General features: G+C 40.5%; 1 protein-coding gene across 3 annotated transcripts in view; it reads left to right on the top strand.

Annotated features, from left to right (window-relative positions):
• LOC146362640 (uncharacterized) overlaps positions 1 to 4,463 on the top strand; it is a 50,264-nt gene extending 45,801 nt beyond the window's left edge. For all 3 annotated transcript variants that reach the window (XR_014799149.1, XR_014799148.1, XM_084918559.1), the window contains exon 7: positions 252 to 4,463. Coding sequence is in view for 1 of the 3 variants with exons in the window: in XM_084918559.1 (XP_084774685.1) it covers positions 252 to 302 (51 nt within the window). In the remaining 2 variants the exon portion in view is untranslated. The remainder of the gene's footprint in view (positions 1 to 251) is intronic.
• Positions 4,464 to 27,965: the final 23,502 nt, after the last annotated feature.

The raw sequence follows: 27,965 nt of genomic DNA, 5'->3' as shown, positions 1-27,965 counted from the left end.
TTGTGTGTGATTTCCACCCATTTTCAATCTTCTACGTGTTATTTTAGAGCATTAAATGCCATGAAGTAGTTAGAGTCGGGGATAGAACACCCTCCACTATGTGACCTGAAAATGACACATAAGGGGAAAAAAATGCATTGAATAACGTGCAAAATGGTTTGTGGATGTTTGGCTGTTATTTGTATTCCATAACAGCATGATACCAGGATGGCAAATTCATGCATGTTTATATCTCTCTTTCTATTTTTCAGGCCACAGTTGTCCCTCCTGAAAGTGGCCGTGTGAGATGGCAGCCGTGGTGACACAGTTTTCTTTTCTTTTTCTTTTGTTTGTTTGCCTTCACCCATGACAGTTCTGGTCTGTATAAAAATGCACTAATCTCAGTTGTTTTTCCTTTATTATAATCCCAATAAATATTTGCATCACAGTAGCACTTGGGCGTGGGTAATATACTCTTCTATTCTAAAACACAGTACCGTAGTGAAATTTATTAAGTGAGGCAGAGGCAAAGGACACACAACAGTCATTGCTTTAGTTCATTAGTGAGCATCTGGATGCTGTGCACGCACAAGTTAGGCTCTAAATACAAAATGCAAACTGTATGCACTTTCCAAATGAATTGAGTGATGCGTAGTACTAACAATATCTCATTATGCTGGGGTGATAGTGAAATGACGATTATTCAACAGTGCAGTGTCATTTTCGCCAGCGGACCTTCTCATACATAATGCATCCAAATCTTTGCATTTTCCTTCTTTCTGAGCTACAATGCATATTTCATCAAGTCAGTGAAATATTAAGCACTCTTATGATTTGATATTCTCTTCCAAGAGGGGTTTCAGTTTATATATTATCTTCACATCTCTTGCGTCTCCTCCGGGACTAAACTTCAGGGGATGTCTTTATTTGCCATGTTTGTTTACTTGGGAAGATGTTTGATTGGCTAATGCTGAAGTAATGATCAATGAGACAGCCAATCAATTTCAGAGATTATCAAGGCTCAGAGGCCATTGATCCATGAGAGGAGTCGGCTCTGAACGGCAGGTTGGGCCTATTCCAACTCATTTGATTGAAATTAGAGAAGTTCAAACTGTGCAGCCACTCTCCCTCCCTCAGCCCTCAAATTTTATATGTCAGCTGTTATTTAGGTGAAAGAGACTGATGTGTGAAATGTGAAAAGGAAAGATTTATAGGGTGGTATTAAGCTTCTTACTCCCCACTAGCCTATGTTAAAATAAAAAGAGTTGGTAGCTGTTTATCAACAGCTAGCATAATTGCATCAAAGGTTGTTTTGCTTTAAACTACTTCTGAAACCTATTTTTTTTCCTAAACTGTCACTGAAGTGCTACACTTTCCGCCGTGTGTGGTGTCATAAAGTCTTTTTGAACTAATGAAAAACTATCACTTTTTTCACTACCATGTCAAAAGTGATTCTTTGCTGAATAAGAGAGACTGGTAATTCAGTCAATGTGTAAACCTGACTGCTTGTGCTACTTTTAGCACCTCTGCAACAGGTAGTAGAGATTCAAGAAGACATACAGTTGTGTGCTTGCAGTAAATTCTCACCAAAACCAACTGAAACTGTATTATCCGTTATTCAAATAATAGCTCATATGGGATCCAGCATGCCTTTTACTTTCCCGCTAGGAGTGATATGAGAAAGTTGATAGTAGAAGCATACTAGATGTTTCACTTTGTTCCCAGTCTTTATGTATGATTAAGTAAACTGAATTGAGCATGGGAACACAATGTAATTGTTTTCTTAGTTGTAAAAGTGCTTTTTTTTTTTTTTTTTTTTACACACATAGTAGGTTAGTTAGCTAAAGTTGAGAGTTGCTAAAAGGTCTTTTCCGCTGTATTCTCTGCTTCACCATCATCCCATTGCACATATTATGATCTTTTTGGTAGGTAGGATTAATCACATTCATTGGTCAAGCTGATATTAGACTGCTCTCAAACAGTCCCTCATTTATAATCGGTCCAGTGGTGTTTGCAGCCAGTTTGTACTTTTATCAGCTCATCAGCTGTTGTCAAACGCTGAAAAGGAATTTCAAAATTAAGCGTCCTTCCATATTTGATCAAAATCAGATTAGACATGTAGCCAACTTGGCACATCCAAGTTAGAAATTATGCTCTTTAATTAGAGTGCCACCCTCAGGGCAATTACTGTAATATGTTATAACACCAGAACACAGTGCTGATGTATCATCCCTCTAAGCTTCATTAAATTTAGGCCTTTGATATCTGTGATGTCACCTGAGATATTATGCCTGACGGTCGATTAACTCTGCCACTGAGTGGTGGACAATGATCTATTGTGATATTCAGTCTGTTCTTCTGCATATCTTTTGTCACACGTGCGTCATTGCCGCCTCTCTTAAAAAGGAGGTTATGTCATCTGGCCAGAATCAGCTTTTAATACAATTTCAAAAGATGCTGATGTTTGGTTAATGAGAAAAAAAAATAAACAGCAATCTGGGCCCAGAATAAATCTCTGACACTTTCTGATTGACCTCATTGTGCCAATTAGATTGCAGACCAATCTCCATAATAAAATCTGTACTTTCTGAACAAGCACCTGACAAATTGTCTTCCGCCTCAGCAATATCCATTTCATTACTATGTCACTTGGATTTGAATACCAACAAGGCATCTATTGTTTCCCAACTAGAGGTGCCAGAATGGCAGGTGTTCAAATTGACAATATTGGCGCAGGTGCAGCAAGAAACAACAAGAAATAGTGTGATAAAGCAGTTTCACACTCTCTTCTCGAGCTGGTTCTTAAATAGCACTAAAAGGGATAAGAATGTCTTCATTGTTCTTTAAATACATAATTGCACATTTCTCTGTTTTCATGTTTTCTTCTCTTTTGTTTTGGTAGAAGAAATAGCCAGAGTTTTAGTTGAAGAAAAATGGATCAGTTAACAACAGTCTGTGTTCATCACCATTCATAAGAACACCCCCAACCTAAAAACAGAAAATAAGTAAGTAAAGTTTATTTAAACAGCACTTTTTACAAAGATAAAAATCTTAAAGTTTTGTATAACAATTAAAAAACAGTATCAATAGAGAGCCATGTACTATAATTCTATTGTTGGCCATAGTAGAGATATTTAAACTTTATTTCTACTTTACAACTTCTAGAAGAAGCTCAGTTATAACTTTTCTCCTTGAAGTTTTACTTATACCACCTTTACTATTGTGGAATTATTCTATTGATTTCAATTCAAACTTGTTTGCTTCTTCTGTGGTGATTCATAGCACAGACACAACCCAAATTGCCTCTTATAGCTATATACCCATGAGGGTACATGAATATTGACGTTTTTCACATGATATCATGTGAGAGTTATCTTCCGTATTGGACATGATAGCACCATTGTTTGCTTGGGAAAGGTGTATTTCCTGAATGGTTTGCAGTGATTCCTGATAGTTGCCGGTTCATGCTGGGTAAAAGTTTCTGCACTAAAAAACCTCCTAATGATTGTTGTGGCTTCTAACTGATTGCCATCTTTGCCTAGAGGTTTTCATGTTTGCCTGCAGATGCTCAGTAACTAGAAGTGTGACACTCCAGAAATGGAGATGTTTGTCTTCAAAGACAAAGTTGTACCAGACTGGTGCAGCTAACATGTTTCAAAAGGCTCAACTTTGTCTTTGAAGGTAAATCTCTCCATTCCAGTTTGTGTTGCATTTTTCACAGTTTTACCACAGGTCTTAGAGTAGCTGGTCAGCTTTTACAGACAAGTCTGTCACTTCCTTTCAAAAAACATCTGCAGCAATATGCTAGGGACCAATGCAATCATAACAACATTTTGCCAACTATAGTTGAGGAATACACATTGCCAGGGGGTTACTGACTGATCTGTAAGCCTATGTGACTGGGACTTCAGCAATCGATTATTCAGCAACTGCCATCAGCTTCCAGCAACCAGTCAAAACTGGTCAGGGAATACTTATTTTTCCCTCATGACCCGTTGTTGCCAGATGGCTATGGACCGGTCACTAGTTTGTTATGACTGGGGCTTTATCCACTTGATCCTACTTTGTCATCAAGCTGTCACATGTTTAAAATAGCTGACAAGTTAACGCAAACTGTTTAGTGGTCAATATACATGACACCCTACCTAGTCTATAGTTATTACTAGCAAGTGAAGCAACAGGTCCTTTGTTCGTATCTGTATAATATAGTAGAAAAAACAAAACAAAAAACAACAACTTTTCTTTAGCTTTTTGCTGGCTTTTATGCTTTCCTTAGTTTTACATTTTTAACTATGCAATAAATTCTTGGTGAAATTTAAATCATATTTACCTGCAAAAATTACAACAAAGCTTTAAGAGATCTTTGTGCTAATCACCCACTTAAGCAGCTTCTCATGATGTTACAAAACGACTTATCTTGACAGATGTCTGTGAAGGTTCTCAATCATCCAGGTCATCGTAGTCAAAGGAGCTTGCAAAGAAAAGCGTCTGGACTTCTTTAAGTTGCTTGAAGACGTTTCACCTCTCATCCGAGAAGCTTCTTCAGTTCTAAAACATGGCTGCGCCATGGGCTCCCCCGTGTCACCTATTGTAGCCAACCTTTACATGGAGGAAGTGGAAAGGAAGGCTCTTGGCTCTTTCAAAGGAAGAGTACCCAGCCACTGGTACAGATATGTAGACGATACCTGGGTCAAAATCAAGACACAAGAAGTGGAATCCTTCACTGCGCACATTAACGCTGTGGATAAAAACATCAAGTTCACCACGGAAGACACAAAGGATAACTGTTTGCCTTTCCTGGACTGCGCTGTGCACATTGAAGAGAATGGCAACCTCAACATCGAAGTTTACCGGAAGCCCACACACACAGACCAGTACCTCCTCTTTGATTCCCATCACCCTCTGGAACACAAACTTGGAGTAATTAGGACCCTACACCACCGGGCAGAACATGTTCCCTCTAAGCCTGAAGGAAAAAAGAAGGAACACACGCATGTAAAGGAAGCACTCAAAACATGCGGTTATCCTAAATGGGCGTTCTTAAAGTCAGCAAAGAGGCACAGAAAAGAAGATCAGACACCAGCGAGGGAGGATAAGAAGGACAGACGCAACAACATTGTCATCCCCTATGTAGCTGGTGTATCAGAAAAACTCAGGAGAGTTTTCTCCAAGCATGACATCCCGGTGCATTTCAGACCCAGCAACACGCTCAGACAAAAACTGGTTCACCCGAAAGACAAAACTCCAAAACACAGACTTAACAATGTGGTGTATGCTGTACAGTGCAGCGAGGAATGCCCAGACCTCTACATTGGAGAGACCAAACAGCCACTTCACAAGCGCATGGCACAACACAGAAGAGCCACCTCCACAGGACAAGTCTCAGCAGTCCATCTGCATCTAAAGGACAAAGGTCACTCTTTCGAGGATGCCAATGTTCACATTTTGGACAGAGAGGACAGATGGTTTGAAAGAGGAGTGAAAGAAGCCATCTATGTCCACTGTGAGCGACCATCTTTGAACAGAGGCGGGGGTTTACGACACCAACTGTCTGCCATCTATAATCCAGTTTTGAGTTCCCTCCCCAGACGCCTTAACGCCCACTCACATCCTGGGCCATCTGACCTCAGGAATTCGCATGATAAGGTGGGGCCAGGTTTCACAATGAGCTCACCCGAAACCCTGGCTGATTGGGACCCACACCCAGTTTCACACCTTGGCTCAGGAGATTAGAGGATCATCAGGGGGTCCTTTTGTCCCTCTGTGGGGGGATACTCCCACTAGGTTTAAATCTGGTACTCCCCACCATTTGACCTTAGAACTGAAGAAGCTTCTCGGATGAGAGGTGAAACGTCTTCAAGCAACTTAAAGAAGTCCAGACGCTTTTCTTTGCAAGCTCCTTTGATTATCTTGACAGACAAAATTTTTCTGTCAGAAGCTGGGTCAATTCAGAGCAAGAGCAAATTCATAGTTGTGTGAAAAGCTGGCCTTCACTCGTGGTAATCAGCACATTTCTTCCATTACACAACACAGTGAAGTCAAAGAGATTATAAAAGAGAGACATGGCATTCAAAGACATGTTGATCCTAGTCCCTAGTTACTGCTTTTCAACCACAGAAGCGGCTTTCTGATGTCACTCATTGGTTTGTGGACTACGGTTTTACAGCCTGGAGTTTTCATTTGGCCATCGTCAGCTTGTGATTTTTGAATGCAACATGTGGATGATAAATCTGAAGGAGAATCTGAGGACACGATGCAAGCCCACTGCACAGGGAGTTTTTAGTCACAAGGCAGCCGTGCTTTAGGGGTCGTCCCCACAGGAAACCATCTGTCTGTCCGACATTGCTGGCAGTCCAGGCTCTAATTGGCCTCTAATGTATTTAATGCCCCTTTATATGTCAATCGCTTGTATTCTTTGTTTCATTGACAGTGAAAACTTAAACTCGAAAACCACTCTTTTCATGTTCCCAGCAATATTTTGGCTGCTGTTCTTTGAAGCCACTGAATGTAACTGATTACCTGAGAGTTACTTCCTGGTTGAACATCCCTTTAAAGCATTCTTCTTTACATCACACTGTGTTAAGGACAAACTGGAGCAAGCGATTGGGGCCATAAATATACTGGGAAAATAATAATATATAAAGTGAGAAGCAGAGTAGAAGTAGCACAATGCTTATTATTTATAATGCACATTGTTTTAGGTACCTGGGCATTACCTTAATTTCTGAGAATTAAAAACATTATTTTTCTTTTACATGCTTTCTTAAGATGTGCAGCATTTTACTTCCTGTCCTCAAAGTTCCTGTGCTGTCAGATGCTATAGTATGCAATGGATATCGTTTATAAAATGTTGATAGGTAAATAAATTTCATTCACACCACATGGAGTGCTAAAATATTAAAATACAGGCACAAAAGTGATTTCTGAACAAGAGGGGACATGACAGAACAGAAAGACTGAGAGTAGTGTTAACTGGCCTAGCTTGAAATTTTTTTCTGACAAGAGTTTGGGTCATTTTTCTGTCTGAAAGGTCTATAAGACTTTGTAATAGTGTTTATTGGTCTGAAATGTAATTTTTCAAGGCTAGCAGCTGAATTGTACAGGTCCCGCTGTGGCAATTTCTCATTGCCGCTGCACTGGAGGACAACATTTTTGTGCTTTTTTTATATACTTGTAAATAATTTGCTAACAAGTACACAATTAAGGTTCCTAACATGTTGTTCTCATATTTTCCAACAGGGCAGTACAAGTCTGATAAATAGTTCTGTGCCTTATTTTCTGTTAATGAATAAAGCGTACAATGGCAAAATAATCTGTCACCTTTGTATTTCTGTCACTTGAGGACCTAGTTGACTTGCAATGTAGTGGAGTGGCACTTTGTTCTTTTGAGAGTATAATTTGCAGAGGCACTCACAGCTGGAAAGCATGTAACTGCCACAGAGCTCATTTTCACTTTTGTTTCTGAATACACATTGCATAATTATCACTTCAGTTATGTGTTAATATATGTTGAATGACAAGTTCTTTATTGAATACTTGGATTAGAAAAAAGTAAAGTCTTTTATAAATGATTACAGCAAGTGCCTTTGATCAGCCGTGTGGTTCAGTAGTGACAAATTGACTGATTTGTGTGATGGAGACGCTGAGCTGGAGATGTTGCTGATGAGATGCTGGATGCTGGCAAGAATTATTTAGAGCCTTGAAACCTTGGCAGCAATTAACAGCATTTGTCATCTAATATGTTGAGATTAAAAACCCACCAAGCACCAGACATCCATCCATGGACATTTTCTGGACTAAATCTGGTTGGCCAGTCATGGCAGCCTTTCATAAGCCCCAAAATATGTCAGGGTGTCAAAAGTGTGCAAAGTGAAATGGCGTCTTCTCAGATCATTTAATAGACATCTAAAATATTTATTATACCCACTGAGCAGTCTAATTGTAAAGTCTAAAGTCATATGCAAAGCTACCTATGCTAAAATCAGTTAGTGTTGTTTTAACAGTTATATCTTTAAATATAAATGCAAGCATTGGGAATGCATCTTGTATTTGGTGTTTGTATACTAAACCTCCTAACTTAATAAACCACTGTATTATGTGTTATATGAATGTGACAGTTTATAGGCCTATATAAATGAATTTTAATGTAGTGATACAATATGAAGCAGGAACATATTTTTGTGAATAAACAGTCCTGTGCAAAAGTTTTGAGCCACTCTTTTTTATATATACTTTGTTAGGAATATGGGAAGTTGGTGAGGCAATTTAGTGAAAGAAATTGCTACATGTAAATACATGGAAATAAAGTATACAATGAATACAACTGATTAATGCACTGTCATGTTAAAAAATGAATCTGTTGCCAATCTAACAGTTTCCAGATGGTATTATATGATGGATCAAAATCTGACGGTACTTTTTTATGTTCATAATTCCATCGATCAGCATGACTGAGCCTCCATCATGTTTCTGGAAATGTATCTGATCTAACAAACTGTTGCCGTGTGTAGCAACATAGAAAGGTGTTACACCTGTGTGTGAACTCTTAAAGTACGAGCACTCACTGTTATACCTCTGTCCTGACCTCCTCCACTCATATTTGACCCAAAAATTTGACTTCAACACACCATAAGAATGGCTTCTTGACATTTCTTCAGGCTTTGGCGAACAGTTGACAGATTGACTGATGGGTGGGGTGCAGCTTTTAGGTCCTGTGTCAGGTCTATGTTATATTGTTTTTTTCCCCCTGTTTCTTAAAGACATGACTTTCAGATGCTCTTCAAGTGCTGTAGATAGTATTTAAGGCCAACCACTTTTGTCCTCCACTTGTCTGGTTTCCTTAAACTTTTTAAGGACATAATGCACACCATGCTGAGATGTGCCAAGTTTAATTTGGTGTAAAAATACTATTTACTATCAATCTGTGACTGTTATTTTTTATCAATTTAATAAAAAAGGTAACAAATAATGTATCTTTGTGACAGGCTCCAAGTAATACAGTGTCTAAAGATATGATTTAAAATTGGTTCTTTGCTATCTAACTATTGTCTATTTTTTGTAGACACAACAATGGTTTGTTGAAAAAGCAAAAAAGTTCCTCTGAAAAGAGTCTGGAATAAGGACTGCACTGTAAGTGATAGGAAAAGCAGTCAGTGTCTGAAGAACAACTTTGAAACACCTGCAGAAAGTCTTATCTGAAGTCTTAACTATTGCTGAAGACCACTCCAGTTTGATTTGTGAACATTTGGGTAATTAAAAAAAGGGCCTATGTAAACTGAGTAGATGCTGTGATGACAAACGATCTCATATCATTTCATCAAAAAGGAAAAACAAATAAAAAACGAACAGATTAATATTGATACTAACTGAGTGGCATAAAAGTAGGACATAGTCAACAGGACATACATGCCTAGCTTTGGCTTATTGAACTTAGAATCTGTCTGACCCTTGATTGATTTGCTGTCAATCTCAGGACATTTTCAAATGATGCCATTGGGGTAGTTAATATTATTCCAGGTTAAAATTAGACTATAGCTTTACATATCTGTGCAATTAAGAGACTCTGTTCAAATTCTTTTAGTTTAATGTGAGGACTTCAGATGTGCATATTATATATTCACAGTTGTTCTTGTGTCACTGCATATATATAGTCCACTTGCACAAGGGCTGATGAGTTTGGTCCAGGCTCTGATGACGCTAGGTGAACAAGTGATGAACCAAGTGATAGAGGGGACATCCCTTTGTTTTTAACCAAATTTAAATCTAAAGAATTGTCTTTTTCAAGGTGTTTCTTCAACAACCTGAAAGTTAGTGCTGTGTGGAAAGACTTTGAACAGTTATAGAGTTGAGCTTTAAAAAAAAAAATCACAGTTGAATGTACACCATTTACTACAGGCCACTTTTTGTACAATACTCACTCTGAAAGGCGTAACACACCAACCAGGCCTTTGGATTGCACACGCAAGGACTGTAAATTTTAGCTGTATCGATAAACACCAAAAGAGAACATCAACATGGAGACATTATTACTCATGGTCAAAAATAAAAGACAGCTAAACCTCCAGAAAAGATTTATTTTTTTTCTGAGTTACAATCATTTTGAGTTACAATGACTCAATATGAAATCTCAAGGGCATCATTTCAAGTTTGTGAGCATATTGTGCCCACAGAAGATCAACATCCCTCTCTGACGAGCTATGAGAATGATGACTCATTGAGAAATGAAGACAGAACACACAACAGCGGAACAATATGAACACAGAAGAAAAAAGAGAAACTGTAGCAGAAGACTGAAAGAAAGATAGCATTGTAGGAATATACCTCCAGTCCCTCATTCTGTGCCTGTGCTGCCAGCCTGTTCTTATAGCAGACTTGTTTAGGTGTCTTAAAGTTAAGTAGCACACTGTATCTATAGATTACCTTTTGAGGGCAGTGCCTTATAAAGCTTGGCATTTCCAGCACCGGCTTCTACCATCTCAGTGAACTTTATAAAATTTTAAGGCTTTTCCCCGAAAGAGGACACAACTGATGAGATGAAAGAAACGTCAGCATTTCAGTTACAAGAGTGACCTGATCGCATTTCTCTTCTCCGCAGCTATTCAGCATGTGGCGTGAGTGAGTTTTTCCATTGTCTGTGTTCCTCTGAGGCCTGATAAGAAGTGTGAGACACGAGAGAACCTTTATTCATGAGTCATCAGCATCCTACCTCGCAAACAAGTGCAGCGGGTGACGGGGTAGAGGCGGAGGAGGGGTAGGGGCTTGGGGGTGCGGAAGGGAATAAGTGCAGAACATAAGAGCGTAAAAAGCATTCAATTAAGACATGAACTGCAGGGTTCATTAAGCATGAGCAAGCCAATGAAAATGACCATCCATCAAGAGAGAGTGCTGTGGCAGCGCTGGGAAGTCTATGCAGGCATGCGCACGTACAGCATCTACAATTGCTTTGGGGGGAAAAATACCCAGTTTTGATCATTTAAAGAAGAATGTAAACTATTAGAGCACATTCTATTGCTGGTTTTAACTGTTGCAGGTTATATATTGATCTTAATGAAATGCTGTAGCTCTGCTCCACTAAGGCATATGTTTGTGTCTCGCTTCCTTCTTTAGCACCTAAAGGTGCACATGCATACATCTGAAAGACTGTGACAAGCTGTCTGCCATTACTTAATCCACCCATGCCTTTCACTTGCATGCTTGCTTGTGGTGAAAACCAGAACATATGGGCACATATGGTACAGGCAGGTATGGTTAGCAGAGATACAAATCACTGAAGACCAGGGTTAATAGCTGAATGCATATTCTGTTCTCTCGAGGAAATGTGATTCAGTACAACTTGTCATATGCTTCTTTAAAAGGGCTAAAAGCTTTTTAGCCATAGTAAGCCATCAAACAGCTGTTTGTAAGTGGCCTTGCCATCAAACTCTCAACAACATGCTTTCTGTGTTTAAATGTACTTGGTGTTCATTCAGTAATCTGGCACCATAGACCAGGCCCTTCACTCTGAAGAGTTTAATTATAACAAAAGACGACAGCAACTGCATTTAGTTGCTTATACTTAGAATAGTGTTCTAGTGTTAGTTAGATAACCTCTGCAACCCAACAAGACAACAAATATCTGACTCTAACGCAGGCCGATTAAAATGTCTGCATGGTGCCAAAGTGCATCTGTATTTAAAAGTGCATCCACAAGCAAGTCCTAAGTGTGTTTCTGTGCATTTGTGCCATACCGCTGTGTGCTCAGTAGGAGAAAAATGCCTGTTTTCAAAAGAAATCAACCGTTGAGTGTTCTGAGAATAATTAAAATGAATTTGCCTTAGATGAAGCCTTCATTTTCCATTACTTCCCTCAGTCTAAGTCAGGGATCATGTGGCTTTTAACAAATACAGAAATCCTGCACTCTTGCTTAGTAAAATCCTACTTAATATGCAATGCAGGGCAAGAGGTAAAACGTCTGGAGCCAAACAACTCTGAACCTGTTTGAATGTAGATGAATACTAATAGTTTGACTTGTGTGGCAATGAGGCAGTGCCTATAGCAGGATTTATTTATACAGACAAAAAGTACAACTTTATTGTTGGTTTAAGTCTTTTTATGGGATCTGGATCCTCCATGAATCCATTTATCCATCCATCCAATGGAACTAGCTCTTTAAGAAGATTATGCAGGTTTCTAATCAGAAACTACTTGATAATAATTGATGGTTTCACTGATTCATTAGCCCCTAGCCAGAAAAAAAGCCTTTATTCAGGCTTTGGTTGGGATGACAAACAGCAGACTCTCAGCTCTTATTAGCACATTATGGTTAATTCCTGCTTTTTACTTTTTTATTGATTTAAATATACTCTGATGTGTCAGCTACAGTGAGTCTGTTAACAGTGTTAATTCCCTCTGCCACTCTGGTCCTTTTAACACAATGAAAGGTGTATGAAAATGAAATGCTTTTGCTACTACTGTTTTGAACTCTTCTCTGAACAGATGGGATTATTGATAAATGTTCTAAATTGAAAAGCGGAATCAGGAAATCAGTAGTTACCCAGTGTTTTGAATCCTTCTGTGTTTGTATTTTAACCCTCTCAGGCTCAAATTAAGTTTTTGTTGCTAATGCACAAAAGAATACCTGCAGTGGTACTTCTGAGTAAAAAAACCTCATAAAATATGTATGTGGGGTAATCAGGTTGTTAGCTTTTAACTGTTGCAAATCTGCAATGCCTGCCTTGAGAGGGTTAATTGGTTAGCAGATTTAATGATGAAAGACTGCAATTTAATGGCTAAGTTTGGCAACTGGGAAGCTCAGGCAAAGCAATTACAATTCTCAAAATGTTATAGCTTTGTATGTAGATGCATAAGACAAAAAATGTATTAGAAACTCTACTAGAAACTCTCACTTGAGGAGTGCTTCACAAAGAAGGCACACCTTGGGTACCACCTGCCTCAATCGTAGTCACATATCACTTCAAGCAAAAACCAACAATCCCAAATGGGTCTGTTTCCACAGACTAAATATCCCCAGAGGGAGTGTGAAGAGTGCACAAGAGCTGTCTTTTCTTTTCTCAACTAGCAGTTTCTAATGCACATTCACCTTCAACTGAATTTGACTACGGATAGGGGAAAGCACAGGGCAGCAACACAAAACCCAAAGGGCTCTGAAATTATTTACAAAAGAAAAGCAGTCCAAATGCTTCACTTATACATTATCTATTTACAAAACATCATTATTAATGGAAGAGTAAACAACATTAAAAACTCTATAAAGGCTTTCCTTGCATTTACTCAACATTTACTCATTGAGGCTTTGACGTGAGATTAGTTTTGATGCCACATTTTAATGCTGTGGGAAAAGTTATTAAATATTCAAACTGTCATAATTACAAACAGTAGCTCAATCTCAAAGCTTGAAGCTTTCATTTGATCAAGCTTGGGAGTCCTTGACCTTCGTTCTCAGCAAATATCTTGTTGATCAGAGGGAAGTCATACATCAGTGTGGGCAGAAAAGGGGAAACATAACAAAGCAAAGTCTCTCAAAAGGGCTGTTGTACAGTTCATTAGACAAGGACATATTAAGAGAAAAATCTTCAATGTGCAGTAATAGTGTTTAAAGTCGGTTATTAGCTCATTTATTGCAATTCTAACAGTTAGAGGGGAGGTAAACAAGATCAGAGTGTCATGAGTTTAAATAACACTCCCAGTCATCCCAAAGGTAATTACACAGAGGTCAATGAGCAAAGGATGACCCTAAAAAAATAAATGGCCATCAGCAATCAATATTTCACGCTTACACACAGAATCCGCCCCAAACACATACACGCACTTGAACATGCTGTCCCTCCCAGGCAACGTGTGGCTAATCTGAACACTCCTCCGGTCTGCTCAAACAGAATGCGGAGCCCAAATTACATTTTAATGGCCTTTCTCTCTTATTAGCACCGTGACATCTTTGCATGCACAAGAACAAGATTAAGCTTTCAACCTTTCTTATCCCTGTGTGGTTTTACCTGGTGTGATCAAAGCTTCCAGGCACAGTGCAATTACAAACATGATCATATACATTTCTATTGCACATTAAGCTAGAGTTAAATGGTTAAAAATATCACACCTAAAGAATTTGTAGTAGCTAGCACTGCATTCTCTCATATTTCTCTTTTTCATTAATAATTAACAGAAGGAAACAAAATAGACACTCAACTAATACATGAAGAAGAATGCCTTAATATACTTGTTGTTGGCATTAATCACAATCAACTTAATATACTTCATTTTTGTACATAAAAAATCTGTTACTTCAAGCTAGTACGCAACAATAAAACAACTCCCACAAATTTTCACAAGGTTTAATTTATATTATTTTTCTTAGAGTAAGGAAAAACATAGGCCAGTAGTTCTTAAATGTTTTGTGGTTCATCATCTGCACTACATTATTTTAATCAGTCAGTAATAAAAAAAAAAAAACAACCTCCAAAAGATCTGCCAGCCACAACTGAATGCCAAACTTAGTTTACCTGTATAATCCAATATTATTTTCTAGTAAAAAATATGATTTTAAATCAGTTGGTGTTGATAATATTTAGTTGGTTCAAGTAATGAAGTTCATGCAGGTTTCGGCTGAATATTAATTGTTGTCTATTTGACATATGAATACAAATTCCTTCCAGTACCAGTTTTAAATGCTACAAACTCACTACTTTTTCAGCTTTCATTAAAGAAGGAGACAATCTGTCCTATTAACAAAAAGTTAATATTGATGTATTTTGTTTATGTATTTTTGTTTTTGTATTATTATGTCTTTTGTATGATGGAGTGTTACAAGCAAAGGATTTTTTTCCCACCTTGCAGCAATTTCCATATAGCTCAGGCTGTGTAAAGATACCCCTGAGACAATCCAGCACATAACAGCAGGGTGCAAGATGCTAGCAGGCAGGGCATACATGGAACGCCAAAACCAAGTGGTTGGCATAGTATACAGAAACATCTGTGCCGAATACGGCCTGGAAGTCCTGAGGTCAAAATGGGAGATGCCCCCTAGGGTGGTGGAGAATGACCGAGCTAAGATCCTGTGGGACGTCCAGATACAGGCGGACAAAATGGCGGTGGCTAACCAACCGGACATAGTGGTGGTACTGATCAATGTAGCGATACCAAATGACAGCAACATCAGGAAGAAGGAACACGAGAAGCTTTAGAAATACCAAGGGCTCAGAGAAGAGCTCGAGAAGATGTGGAGGTAACAGTGGTCCCAGTGGTAATCGGAGCACTCGGTGTAGTGACTCCCAGGCTAGGCGAGTGGCTCCAGTAAATCCCAGGAACAACATTGGAGATCTCTGTCCAGAAGAGCGCAGTCCTGGGAACAGCTAAGATACTGCACAGGCCTCTTGTAGAGGACCCGAGCTTGTAATTACCAAGAATAGCTATTTTTTAATATTGATACATTGATATCATTTATATATTATTATTTTGAGATCATATGTATGAAGATCACTTGACAGTAGTCACTGTTCTTCATATCAGGATTAAATGTAATGTAAAGTTGTAGGCGTAAACGCTAACAGCTGATAATTGTAACAACAATAATGTAATGTTCCTAGCAGAAAATACGTCAATCAGCTCCTTTTAAAACAGCATCTCTCTTTATTTTTTAATCGCAAATACTTCACAAATCACAAAATTTTACAACCTATTTCACTAGATGATAAACATGCATTAATCTTAATCATAAAAATAACTTTCCTTACAATCTATAGCGCAAAAATTTGTGTCAGTGCTTTGCTCAAAAGACGGCTATTTAATGCATATTTTACAAGCACACATTGTACAAACATCCATTTAATACTGCTGTGACATTTGTATTGCAAAGCAGCTCCAGTTGCATTTACACATTTTGAGGAAAGTTCTATACATTTTCAATTTACAGGCTGCATATAAAAGATAAACTTCCTGGTCAAAAAATGTAAAGTAAACACAAAAACGGGGAATGCTGGGCAAAGTGACACGGAAATATACCAAGCAACACAGATGAACCGACCAGGAGCAGAGGTAGACACACACTATAAATACACCCAAGGTAATCAGGAAATGACACACAGCTGAACCTAATGGGCATGACGAAACACAGACCTTCAAAGTAAAACAGGAAATTCACAAACTGTTTTACAAACACAAACTCAGGGACACAAACAGAGCACTGGGCGAGAACACAGGTAGGAAAAACAAAACACTGCACACAAGAACCCAAACCCTGAGAACAAGAAAACAAGAACTATCCCAAAACATAAGATAATACTAATACTGAACACAAAATGCTGGGTCTAATGACCCAGGACCATGACACCACGAGCCATGAGGGGACAAACGTCTGGTTCTAAAAATGATTCTATGTTTATATACAATAAAAGGACCTGTTTATCTCTGACTAATAAGTTTATGGCTTTGACAACTAGTTTCAGATGTATGTTTTGACAGTTTCTGACAGTAAGTACCACAGCAATTTCCTAATGTTGTAAACCTGCTCAACATTTGGCAATAAACCCTTTCTGATTCTGATTCTGATGTTAGTTAATATAGAACAGTTTGCAATTTTTGAATTTATGGTGCAATTTAGACTACTAAAGCAGGATATGCTCGATAAGTGTGCAGTATCCTCAGTTTCTCAGTCAGATACACTCCTTGCTTGTCACTTGAAGTTTAAAAACAGAAGTCCACAAAAAAATATTTTATATACAGTCCATATTTCATATCATTGCACACACAGTAACAGCTGAAGAGCATCAGCTTGTAAGCAAACAGGCATAATTCTCCACAGTAGAAGTTGCTGTATATATATCCAGCCTCTCTTTCACTAACTGCATGTATTGCGTTATGTGTTCTCTGGATGCTCCTCCTTGAATCGCTACCTTATCGTGGTTGAGGGGTTTGTGTGTCCCAGGGATCCCAGGGGCTATGTTGTCTGGGGGCTTTTGCCCCCTGGTAGGGTCTCCCATGGCAAATTGGTCCTGGGTGAGGGACCAGACAAAGAGCGATTCAGAAGACCCTTATGAAAAGAACATCGAGGGAACAGTTTACCCTGCCCGGGATAGGGTTACCGGGGCTCCGCCCTGGAGCCAGGCACGGGGAGGGTGCCCGAGGGCGAGCGTCTGGTGGCCGGGCCTTAGTCCATGGGGCCCGACCGGGCACAGCCCGAAGAGGAGACATGGGCCCATCCTCCCGCAGGCCCACCACCCGCAGGAGGCGCCATAGGGGTCGGGTGCATTGTGTGCCAGGTGGCGGCCAGGAGCGGAGGCCCTGGCGGACTGACCCCCAGCTGCCAAGACTGGCAATAGGGACATGGAATGTCACCTCTCTGGTGGGGAAGGAGCCTGACTTAGTGCGTGAGGTTGAGAGGTACCGGCTAGATATAGTCGGGCTCACCTCTACACATGGTTTGGGCTCTGGAACCAGTCTCCTGGAGAGGGGCTGGACTCTGTCTCAGTCTGGAGTTGCCCCTGGTGAGAGGCGGCGGGCTGGGGTGGGTATTCTAATATCCCCTCAGCTTGCTGCCGGTACGTTGGGGTTTTTCCTGGTGGATGAGAGGGTTTGTTCCCTGCGCCTTAGGGTCGGGGAACGGGTCCTGACTGTCATCTGCGCTTATGCGCCGAGTGGCAGTTCAGAGTACCCAGCCTTCTTAGAGTCCCTGGGGGGGGGGGGGGGGGGGGGGGGGGGTGCTGGAAGGTGCTCCACCTGGAGACTTGATGCTCTGTTGTCCTGCTGGGAGACTTCAATGCTCACGTGGGTAACGACAGCGAGACCTGGAGGGGCGTGATTGGGAGGAACGGCCTCCCTGATCTGAACCCGAGCGGTTCTTTGTTATTGGACTTCTGTGCTAATCACAGTTTGGCCATAACGAACACCCTGTTCGAACATAAGAGTGTCCATAAGTGCACGTGGCACCAGGACGCTCTAGGCCGTAGGTCGATGATCGATTTTGTAATCGTATCACCAGACCTGCGACCATATGTTCTGGACACTCGGGTAAAGAGAGGGGCTGAGCTGTCAACTGATCACCACCTGGTGGTGAGTTGGATCAGGTGGCGGGGGAGGACGCTGGACAGACCTGGTGCACCTAAACGCGTAGTGAGGGTGTGCTGGGAACGTCTAGCAGAGGCCCCAGTCCGCGAGATCTTCAACGCACACCTCCGGCAGAGCTTCAACAGCATTCCGAGGGAGACTGGGGACATTGAGTCCGAATGGACCATGTTCAGCGTCTCCATTGCCGAAGCTGCTGCATTGAGCTGCGGCCGCAAGGTGGTTGGTGCCTGCTGTGGTGGTAATCCACGAACCAAATGGTGGACATCAGAGGTGAAGGGAGCCACCAGGCTGAAGAAGGAGTCCTATCGGGCTTGGTTAGCCTGTGGGACTCCGGAGGCAGCCGACAGGTATCGACAGGCCAAGCGGAATGCGGCTCGGGCAGTGGCTGAAGCAAAAACTCGGGTGTGGGAGGAGTTCGGAGAGGCCATGGAAAAAGACTTTCGGACTGCCTCGAAGAGATTCTGGCAAACCGTCAGGCGTCTCAGGAGGGGAAAGCGTTGCTCTACCTGCACTGTGTATAGTGCTGGCGGAGCGCTGCTGACGTCGACTGAGAAAATTGTCAGGTGGTGGAAGGAATACTTCGAGGACCTCCTTAATCCCACTGACACGTCTTCCGAGGAGGAAGCAGAGTCTGGGGATGAGGGGAATGACCCGCCAATTTCCGGGGGCGAGGTCACTGAGGCAGTTAAACAACTCCTTGGTGGCAGAGCCCCTGGTGTTGATGAGGTCTGCCCCGAGTTCCTGAAGGTTCTGGACGTTGTAGGGCTGTCCTGGTTGACACGCCTCTGCAATGTTGCGTGGAGATCAGGGGCAGTACCCGTGGACTGGCAGACCGGGGGGGTGGTCCCCATCTTTAAGAAGGGGGACCGGAGGGTGTGTTCCAACTACAGGGGGATCACACTCCTCAGCCTCCCTGGGAAAGTCTATGCCAGGGTGCTGGAAAGGAGAGTTCGTCCGTTAGTCGAACCTCGGATACAGGAGGAACAATGCGGTTTTTGTCCTGGTCGCGGAACACTGGACCAGCTCTTTATCCTCTCGAGGATACTTGAGGGTGCATGGGAGTTTGCCCAACCAGTCTACATGTGTTTTGTGGACTTGGAGAAGGCATTCGACCGTGTCCCTCGGGGTGTCCTGTGGGAGGTGTTGCGGGAGTATGGGTTGTCTGGCCCATTGCTACGGGCCATTCGATCCCTATACAACCGTTGCAAGAGCTTGGTTCGCATTGCCGGTAATAAGTCGGACTCGTTCCCGGTGGGTGATGGGCTCCGCCAGGGCTGCCCTTTGTCTCCGGTTCTGTTCATAATTTTTATGGACAGGATTTCTAGGCGCAGCCAAGTGGCGGAGGGCTTTCACTTCGGTGGCCTCAGAATCTCATCTCTGATTTTTGCGGATGATGTGGTTCTGTTGGCTTCATCGGGTGAGGGCCTCCAGCTCGCACTGGAACGGTTCGCAGCCGAGTGTGAAGCAGCGGGAATGAGGATCAGCACCTCCAAATCTGAGGCCATGGTTCTCAGCCGGAAAAGGGTGGAGTGCCCACTCCGGGTCGGGGATGAGTTCCTGCCCCAAGTGGAGGAGTTCAAGTATCTTGGGGTCTTGTTCGCGAGTGATGGGAGAAGGGATCCGGAGATCGACAGACGGATTGGGGCTGCAGCTGCAGTAATGCAGATGCTGCACCGGTCTGTCGTGGTGAAGAGGGAGCTGAGTGTAAAAGCGAAGCTCTCAATTTACCGGTCGATCTACGTCCCTACCCTCACCTATGGCCACGAGCTGTGGGTAGTGACCGAAAGAACGAGATCGCGGATACAAGCGGCGGAAATGAGCTTCCTCCGAAGGGTGGCTGGCCTCTCCCTTAGAGATAGGGTGAGAAGTTCGGCCATCCGGGAGGGGCTCAGAGTAGAGCCGCTGCTGCTCCACATCGAAAGGAGCCAGCTGAGGTGGTTCGGGCATCTGACAAGGATGCCCCCTGGGCGCCTCCTGGGTGAGGTGTTCCAGGCATGTCCCACCGGGAGGAGGCCCCGGGGCAGACCCAGGACACGCTGGAGAGATTATATCTCTCGGCTGGCCTGGGAACGCCTTGGTGTTTCCCCGGATAAGCTGGAGGAGGTGGCTGGGGAGAGGGAGGTCTGGGCCTCTTTGCTTAGGCTGCTGCCCCCGCGACCCGGCCTCGGATAAAGCGGATGAAGATGGATGGATGGATGGTTCTCTGAATGGGCTTTCAACAAATTGTCTGACTGAAAACATGCCGGTCTAAATTGAATTCACTAGTACAAAGCAGGAACAGCATATTAATTTAATCATTCAAAGATTAATGCATACAAGATAAGTGGTCTTCGTTGTCTAGACCTCATCCATTATTTTCATATTTGGTGACATCTTATTATGCATTATTACCTTCCTGCTTGACACTAGGAATATGTTACTTGCAAAATAAAAGTCATACTGACTGTAAAGCTCAACTATATGTGGGACTGAACTTTTAAATGGCTCAACTGAATTAGGATCCCCGTGAACACCTTGAAGAGAAATAAAAAAAATCAAACAGTTTTGCAGTTCACTAACTTAGTTTTCATTTGTAAGACTAACTCCCTTGCATACATGTGATACCTTACATGGGGTTGCATGCACTGGGTTGTTGTGAAATATTAACACTGTGATTCACTTTTGCATGCAGTAGCTTGATCAAAATTGATTTCATGTAGCGAGTTAGCTTCCCTTGAAGGCTTTGGCTCTCCTAAGGCGTGATACTAAATAGTCCTTCACAGCGAGCTGCTTTTGATAATCTGTAACATTTTTACGGTGTACTGGGAAGTGGTGAAATCTGAGATGAGCCAAAAATGGTTTGTGGTTAGATGGTGATTTCAATTCCCAGTCTCACATCTGTGCTTATTTTTATTTTCCTTTATTTTTATTTTTTTTTGTTTTTCAAAATCATCCCCAGTAATCTGCTGTTCAAATGGTAAATGCACTAAGTAACATTAGGAGTACTTTTAAAACACACACAGTCGCACACAAGCACACACTTAAGCTCTCACACCACTTGTTGTTCCAATACCTTGCTAAGCCCTTTGGTTTCCACTGTGTTTGGCATTAACTCACCCGGGTGTTGCGATAAACATGATCAGAGATTTCAAGCCCACCACAAAGTCGGCACTACTTTAAAGTTGAATGTCCTATTTTTTTAAGTTTTGGATTAAAAACATTCATCAAAGGTTTAACTTTTTAGAACTTTTTGGAAAGTTTCACAATATTAAGTGTCACTGAGAATTACTGTAAAGGTTTGCTTCAGCTCTGCAGAAGAACAGAAAGAGAAAAAAAACAAAAACATGGGTAGCACTTTATGGAAAGGATCCAGGAATTACAGTTTTTTTTAATTGGTTTGGTACTATTTTCACAACTAAAGTGTGCATTTTCAAATCTCTCAGTACAAAACTCACATTTGATCACATTTGTAACACCACTAGTCATTCTTTCAAATCTGATGTCATGATTTCATTGTATTTGCACATATTTTCATTCCACTTAATCATAGTTGCAGAACATATGATCATTGTGATATATTCTGAGAACATTTGCTTTAATCACCCAAACAAAACAGTAAGATCTTTTTTCAACGTAGTACTTTTACCAATCATTTCATTCAGGAGCAAATAATACAAGGTAAGCGTTTCAAATTGTCCTTGGTGATGAATGAGTGTAACTGAACTGTAAAACTTTACACAGCAAATATTACACTTATGTTCAGGCATAACAAAAAAAAAAAAATATATATATATATATATATATATATACACACACACACACACGAAAAAGGGAGAAAAAACAACAAGTCGTTTACATAAGCACAATATATTTTTTATTTTATTTTTATCACTTTTACACAATTAATCAAGCCGGTCATCAACATTGGGCCATAAATTTTCATCAACATCACAATGGATGTCTTCGTTGTTCAGGCACCGTGGGAAAAATCTCCTGGCATGACGAATCCAGGCTTGACATTGCTCAGCAGTTATATCACCACAAGCTTCACACATGGCTTGAAGAAGGGAGTCATGCTCATGGGGATGTCGATCATACACCTTCCACCTCCATGTAGAGAAGAATTCCTCAATTGGGTTGAGGAAAGGGGAATATGGTGGAAGATAGAGTGTCATGAAGCGAGGATGTGTTTGAAACCATTCCTGAACCAGCTGTGCATGGTGGAAGCTGACATTGTCCCACACAACAACATAGACAATGTCTTCTCCCTGACAGGCCTGCTCCAGTTCATTAAAAAAAAACTATCAGGTGTTCAGTGTTGTATGACCCTAGAACTGGTCTACAGCCTACCACACTATATAGCTGATATAGCTGCACCCATTGAGATGTTTCCTCCACGTTGTCCAGGGACTTGGATGGTAGCCCTTTGTCCAATAAGGTTACGTCCTCTGCGTCTAGTTTTTGCCAGATTGAAACCGGCCTCATCAACAAAAATATACTTGTGATGATTCACAGCAGCGTCCAGCTCCATCACCCTCTAAAATGATAATTTAGTTAGTTTTTTTTACAACTAATAGTTGTCAGTACTGTTACAGTAATTGCATGCCAGTTTAGTGTTGTACCTGAATATATTCTGAACGCAGTTGTTTCACCCGGACATTGTTCCTCTCAAAAGGAACCAAGTAAATTTGTTTCATGGAAACCTGGTGCTTCTTCAAAAGCCGGGCAATCGTTGGAAGGCTAATTGATGGCACATTGGCAAAGGTGTCATTGTTGTTCTCAATAGCCTGTTTGATTTTAGACAGCCGTATGTCATTCCTTGCCCTGACCATTTCCACCACAGCCAACTCCTGCTGGTCAGTCAAAACACGTGGGCGACCACCACCAGGTTGTCTCCTGTTAATTCTGAGGACAATCATATACTGTCAATATTGAAGTATTACAAATTACATTACTGTAAACTGACAATTACATGTTGTTCATCTATACAATAGAGTACTATATTTTAGAAGTGAAGTTGCTATAGCAGACATACCGGTTTTCTTGGCGAAAAGTTCTGATGATAGAGCTGACAGTTGACCTTTGTAAATTAGGCTGTACGAACCTGGCAGCCTCAGCCATGGTAAAGCCTCTGTTAACCACATCGTCAACAATGATGGCCCGGACTTCATTAGAGATGATGGTGCGTTGTCTTCTGCCTACATTTCTCTGAAGACCACCTCTCTGTTGAGGAGCACCACCACCTCTTTCTCTTTGTCTGTGTCCACCTCTCTGTCGAGGAGCACCATCACCTCTTTCTCTTTGCCTGTGCCCACCTCTCTGTCGAGGAGCACCACCACCTCTTTCTCTTTGCCTGTGCCCACCTCTCTGTCGAGGAGCACCACCACCTCGTCGATGAAGGTTTCCTCTCCCTACGAGTCTATCCTGCTCCATATTTGAACAGTGCAAAGTCTCAAACACAGTTCTACTTATATGGTAACTAATTGTGATCATCAGGGGGAAACAATTAGCAATTAGTATTTCTAGATTGAAAGCTCTTGCAGCAATGTGTAACTTACAAATGACCAGACAACAATCAGTCAAGTTGAAAATCCATGGACATAGTGAAGGATTCATTGATTAAACATTAAGATCAGTTGAATTAAATGATAGACAAATGTATTAAACTGAATAATAAGAGATGCAAATCAAAAATTTGATAGTGATAACATTATGAAAGGCAGTAACTGTGAACAAAACATTTATTTAGATGAAACACTTATTTTGTGTAGTGAAAGGGATATTTTGTCATTATGTGTATTGTACTAACACAATTGTAAATATGCTGAAATGTTTGAAAAACGTGCACTTTTGATGATCTGTTGTGATATAAGTACTAAGAGTTTTGAAAATGTACCAATTGCTTGTGAAAACTGCGCCAAACCAATAAAAAAAAACTGTATCATAAATTTATAAATGACACGCATGAAGGAGCATTAATTAATTCATGCACAGCCTTATGAACCGACAGATACATACATGATTTAACATTATCTAATATCTGTTTTAATGCAAAATCAATACATTCATTTACAGTCTAGTCTGCAGTTAATCAGCTCAAAAACTGACCAGTAATGGTAATAAATGTACGTTTAGTGAGATATCAAATGATTAACTAAGCATAATTTTATCACGTTGTGGGCCTTCATATAAAAAGGCTTAATGCTGGAGAGGAGAGCTTTCCTGGTCATCAGGAATGCTTTTTCAAGGACAAACGAGCAAACAATATTCATGGATCTGTTTTATTTATACGGCATAAAGGTAGACCAAATGTGCTCTACACAAACTGCATAAATATAATTAAATAACAGGTTAAGGTTGTTTAATCAATAGTTGCTCTAAATGCCTGTTTCCATGAAATTAATGTGACTATGGCCTTCTGACTTTTCAATACAAGTGAGTCAATACTGAGGGAAAGAAGAAGAGAATGGATCAGGGAGACAAAAACAGCCTGACTGAAGGTCTCAGATCCACAGGGAGATGCTAGTGTTGATTAAGAGACTAATCAGGTACAAGCAAAAAAAAACAAAACACGCACACACACACACACACGCACACACACACACACACACACACACACACACACACAGAGAGGAGAGCCATATAGCTGTAAATTAGTTAGACTGAGGACCTGAAGAGGTGATGTGATGCTCTTTAACATTAGTAAATAAAAAATGCTTAATAGTTTCAGAACATTGATTGATATATTTTGTAATAAAAGGCACATTTTCCTTTACCTCTCAGCTGCCTACAGCTGCCTGTTGAGACCTTCCTAATTCCAAAAAATGGGACTTGACTTAACACACAAATACAAACACAATGCAATAATTTGTAGATGTCACAAGCCCCATTTTATTTACAACAACACACAAAAAAAACATATCAAATGTTCTCGTGAAAATTTTGAACTTGATGGCAGCTAAACATCTCAAAAAGGTTAGGACAGGGGCAATAAAAGGCTAGAAACGTCAGCGGTACTGAGTGATTGGGTGATTGGGCATATAAAGAGCATCTTAGAGAGGCAGAGGAGTTCCTCAGAAGTAAAAAAAAAAGTTAGAGGTATACAGAGATGGGCAGTAACGCGTTACTGTAATCCGATTACTTTTTCCGAGTAATGAGTAAAGTAAGGGATTACTATTGCAAAAACGGTAATTAGATTACCGTTACTTTCCCGTAGGAACGTTGCGTTACTGCGTTACTAAAACCGTGATTTTCTTGCGAGAATGTCTCATGACAATGACGTAAGCGAGTGCAACGTTTGTGGCAACAGTTGTGTGCAGATCAACAATGGATAATATATCGAGTGCGGGAGAGAGTATGAGGTGCAGCGTTTAAAGCGTGGAAGTACTGACCTTACTTTGAGTTTAATTCCATAAAAAGTGACAAAAACATTAGCGTCCGCTGTTCACTGCGTAGGAAGAAAACCCCTTAACTTCCGAGCAAGCGCCGAGTGCGCTACCACGTAATGTGAAATTCACAGAGAAACTCGCGGATTCTTCAACTGACCGCTGCGGCTCATAAAAATCCACAGAGACTCCTGTCTGACCTCATCTGTCAGCATGTCCATCACCAAAGCAAACAAGAAGGGGCTCAGAGTGGTTCCCTGATGTAATCCCACCCCCACTTTGAATCCATTTGTCCCACACCTTACCGCTGTCTCGCCGTCCTCATGTCTTGCACCTACCTTATATGCTTCTCTGCTCATGTTTGGTTTTGCCTCAAAGGTATACCTTTCTTCCAAAATTATTACCCACATTTTCCGGCCTCTTTTTACCCAATTACATAAAGTTCAATTACTGCGCTATAACCAAGATAATCACTTGGATATTTATTATTTTATGTGTTTAAATAAAGTTAAGTGTTAATAACTTGCAGGTTCTGTATTATTACCACCTTTTATCCACTTTCTCATTCTCCTATTACAAAATTGTAACTGAGCTACAATAGAGTGTGCCACTTTTAACAATATAGTTTTGGACAGACCCACAAACTGCAGAAGAAGACACTGATATAGATAATAATGTGAATGCCTTAGCTGTTGCATTAAATAATGAAATGTTGTTGCATTCATGCAATGCTGCTAATGCAAGTTCATTCCTAATAACACATGAATTATTAGGAATGCAAGTGCATTCCTAATAATTCATGTGTTATTAAATTACTTATTTATTTGTTTTATTCAATTATTTTATTTTTCATATATGAAGTAATGTATGAATTCATTATAACCTATCTTTCCTTAGCATAATGTGAGGTGCCTAATTGGTGTTGGTGAACCAAGCGACCTGAATCTTTCTGACCTGAGCGTAGGGTGAAGACTAAATAATTATTTATCTAATTTGCAAGCTGTTTTTCTGTCTCAGAGTTTTGCTAAGTTGTGTTTTTTGTGCAATTATATTGTAACTTACTGACAAAATTACTTATAGTTTTCCAGAAAAGACAAAATGTATAAACAGACTAAAACAAAACAGGACGGGAAAAAAACCATAACAAATATTAAAACCATCCTTTTGTGCTCCTTTAATCGGTTGCTCATACACTCTTTCCATGTCACCACCATGCCTGATGTTAAGAACAGGGACGGGTGCTTCTCATGATCAGAACAATATTTTCACCCACTCTGTCACTAGCAATCAGTGGAGAGAAGAGGGGTCTAATCAGAGAATATCTTAAGGTGTAAATCTTGGTTTCATGTGTCCAAAGATTTGCCATCTACATGCTTTGCCATGGAACAACGAGGAACACACCACACCTGGTCATGAAACTGCTTGTTGGTTGAAGTATTTCTGAAGTTTTGAAAACGGAGAACTCTGATTCAAAATGATTCTATTTGGCTAAACAGTTAATGCAATACTTTTGTTAAACCCCATGAATTAAAGCTGAAAGTTTGCACATTGGTAAGCTGATTTTAAAAGACTTTGGTGGTTTAAAAAAATAGAAATGTCTAAATCTTTCTATACCAAACTAATATAAGCAAAGTAAATTTTAAAACAGAACAGTATGAGGTTGTTATGAGTAGTAAACAAAAAGGCTAACATAAATATATACTTTTTAATAAAAAAACCCTTCTTTTTTAAGTCCCCTTTTAATTAAAAAAAGTAGGATTACTGCATGTTTGATAGGAAACTACATCATTTTCCATTTGCATACACAATGCACATGTATTTATTATGTATTTATGTACATAAAATAGACTGTAAAAATTGACATATCCACTCATTTTGAACCCTCCGACATGTTTTATGATGTTGTTGTTGCTGTTTGTTTATTTTTTTCCCCTGGTGCAGGGGTGACCACATTTACAGGAAAAACTATGTTATCAGCTGTTGCTAGCAAGATTAGGTAACAAACAGCATCACTGTTCAGATACAATGCAGAAATGCATATATATATATATATAAATACTAGAATTTTAAAACAACAAACATTAGAGCACAAATGTCTTGGGTGGTCTGTACTACATATTACACTGTTTTATTTGTGAGATAATCGCATTAAAATACTCCATATGGCTTAGAGACATGAATGGTACTAACTGATGAGTTGTGAAACCATTTACCCCCTGTAGAGTGGTTAATCTTTGAAGTCAGCCATTATAACAATTGAGTCTTTGGCACATCCTTGGAGCCAGCCGCAAGTGGCTATTCAAGGAACTGCACGCATAGGGGTTTACACTGATACTCTACTGTTTTTCCTGTTGTGCTAAACTCAATGCCTATAATGCTAGAAAAGCTAGCCAGTATCTGCGTGTGTACTACTCACACAGACATAGCAAAGGATAGGATGTTTCCCTGGCTGTATCCTCTTTATGACAATTATTAGGTGAATGAAACGGAATCTAACTAAATTGAAATGAGTTTGGTTGAAAATTTGTGCACTTTTATAGGAAAAACAATTCTTGACTGCATATTAGA

This window comes from Perissodus microlepis, chromosome 22, assembly GCF_051167445.1.
Source record: "Perissodus microlepis isolate ML-2025 ecotype Zambia chromosome 22, ASM5116744v1, whole genome shotgun sequence".
NCBI lineage: Eukaryota > Metazoa > Chordata > Actinopteri > Cichliformes > Cichlidae > Perissodus > Perissodus microlepis.
Note: the sequence above shows the minus strand (reverse complement) of the source record. Positions and strands in the feature narration are given on the sequence as shown.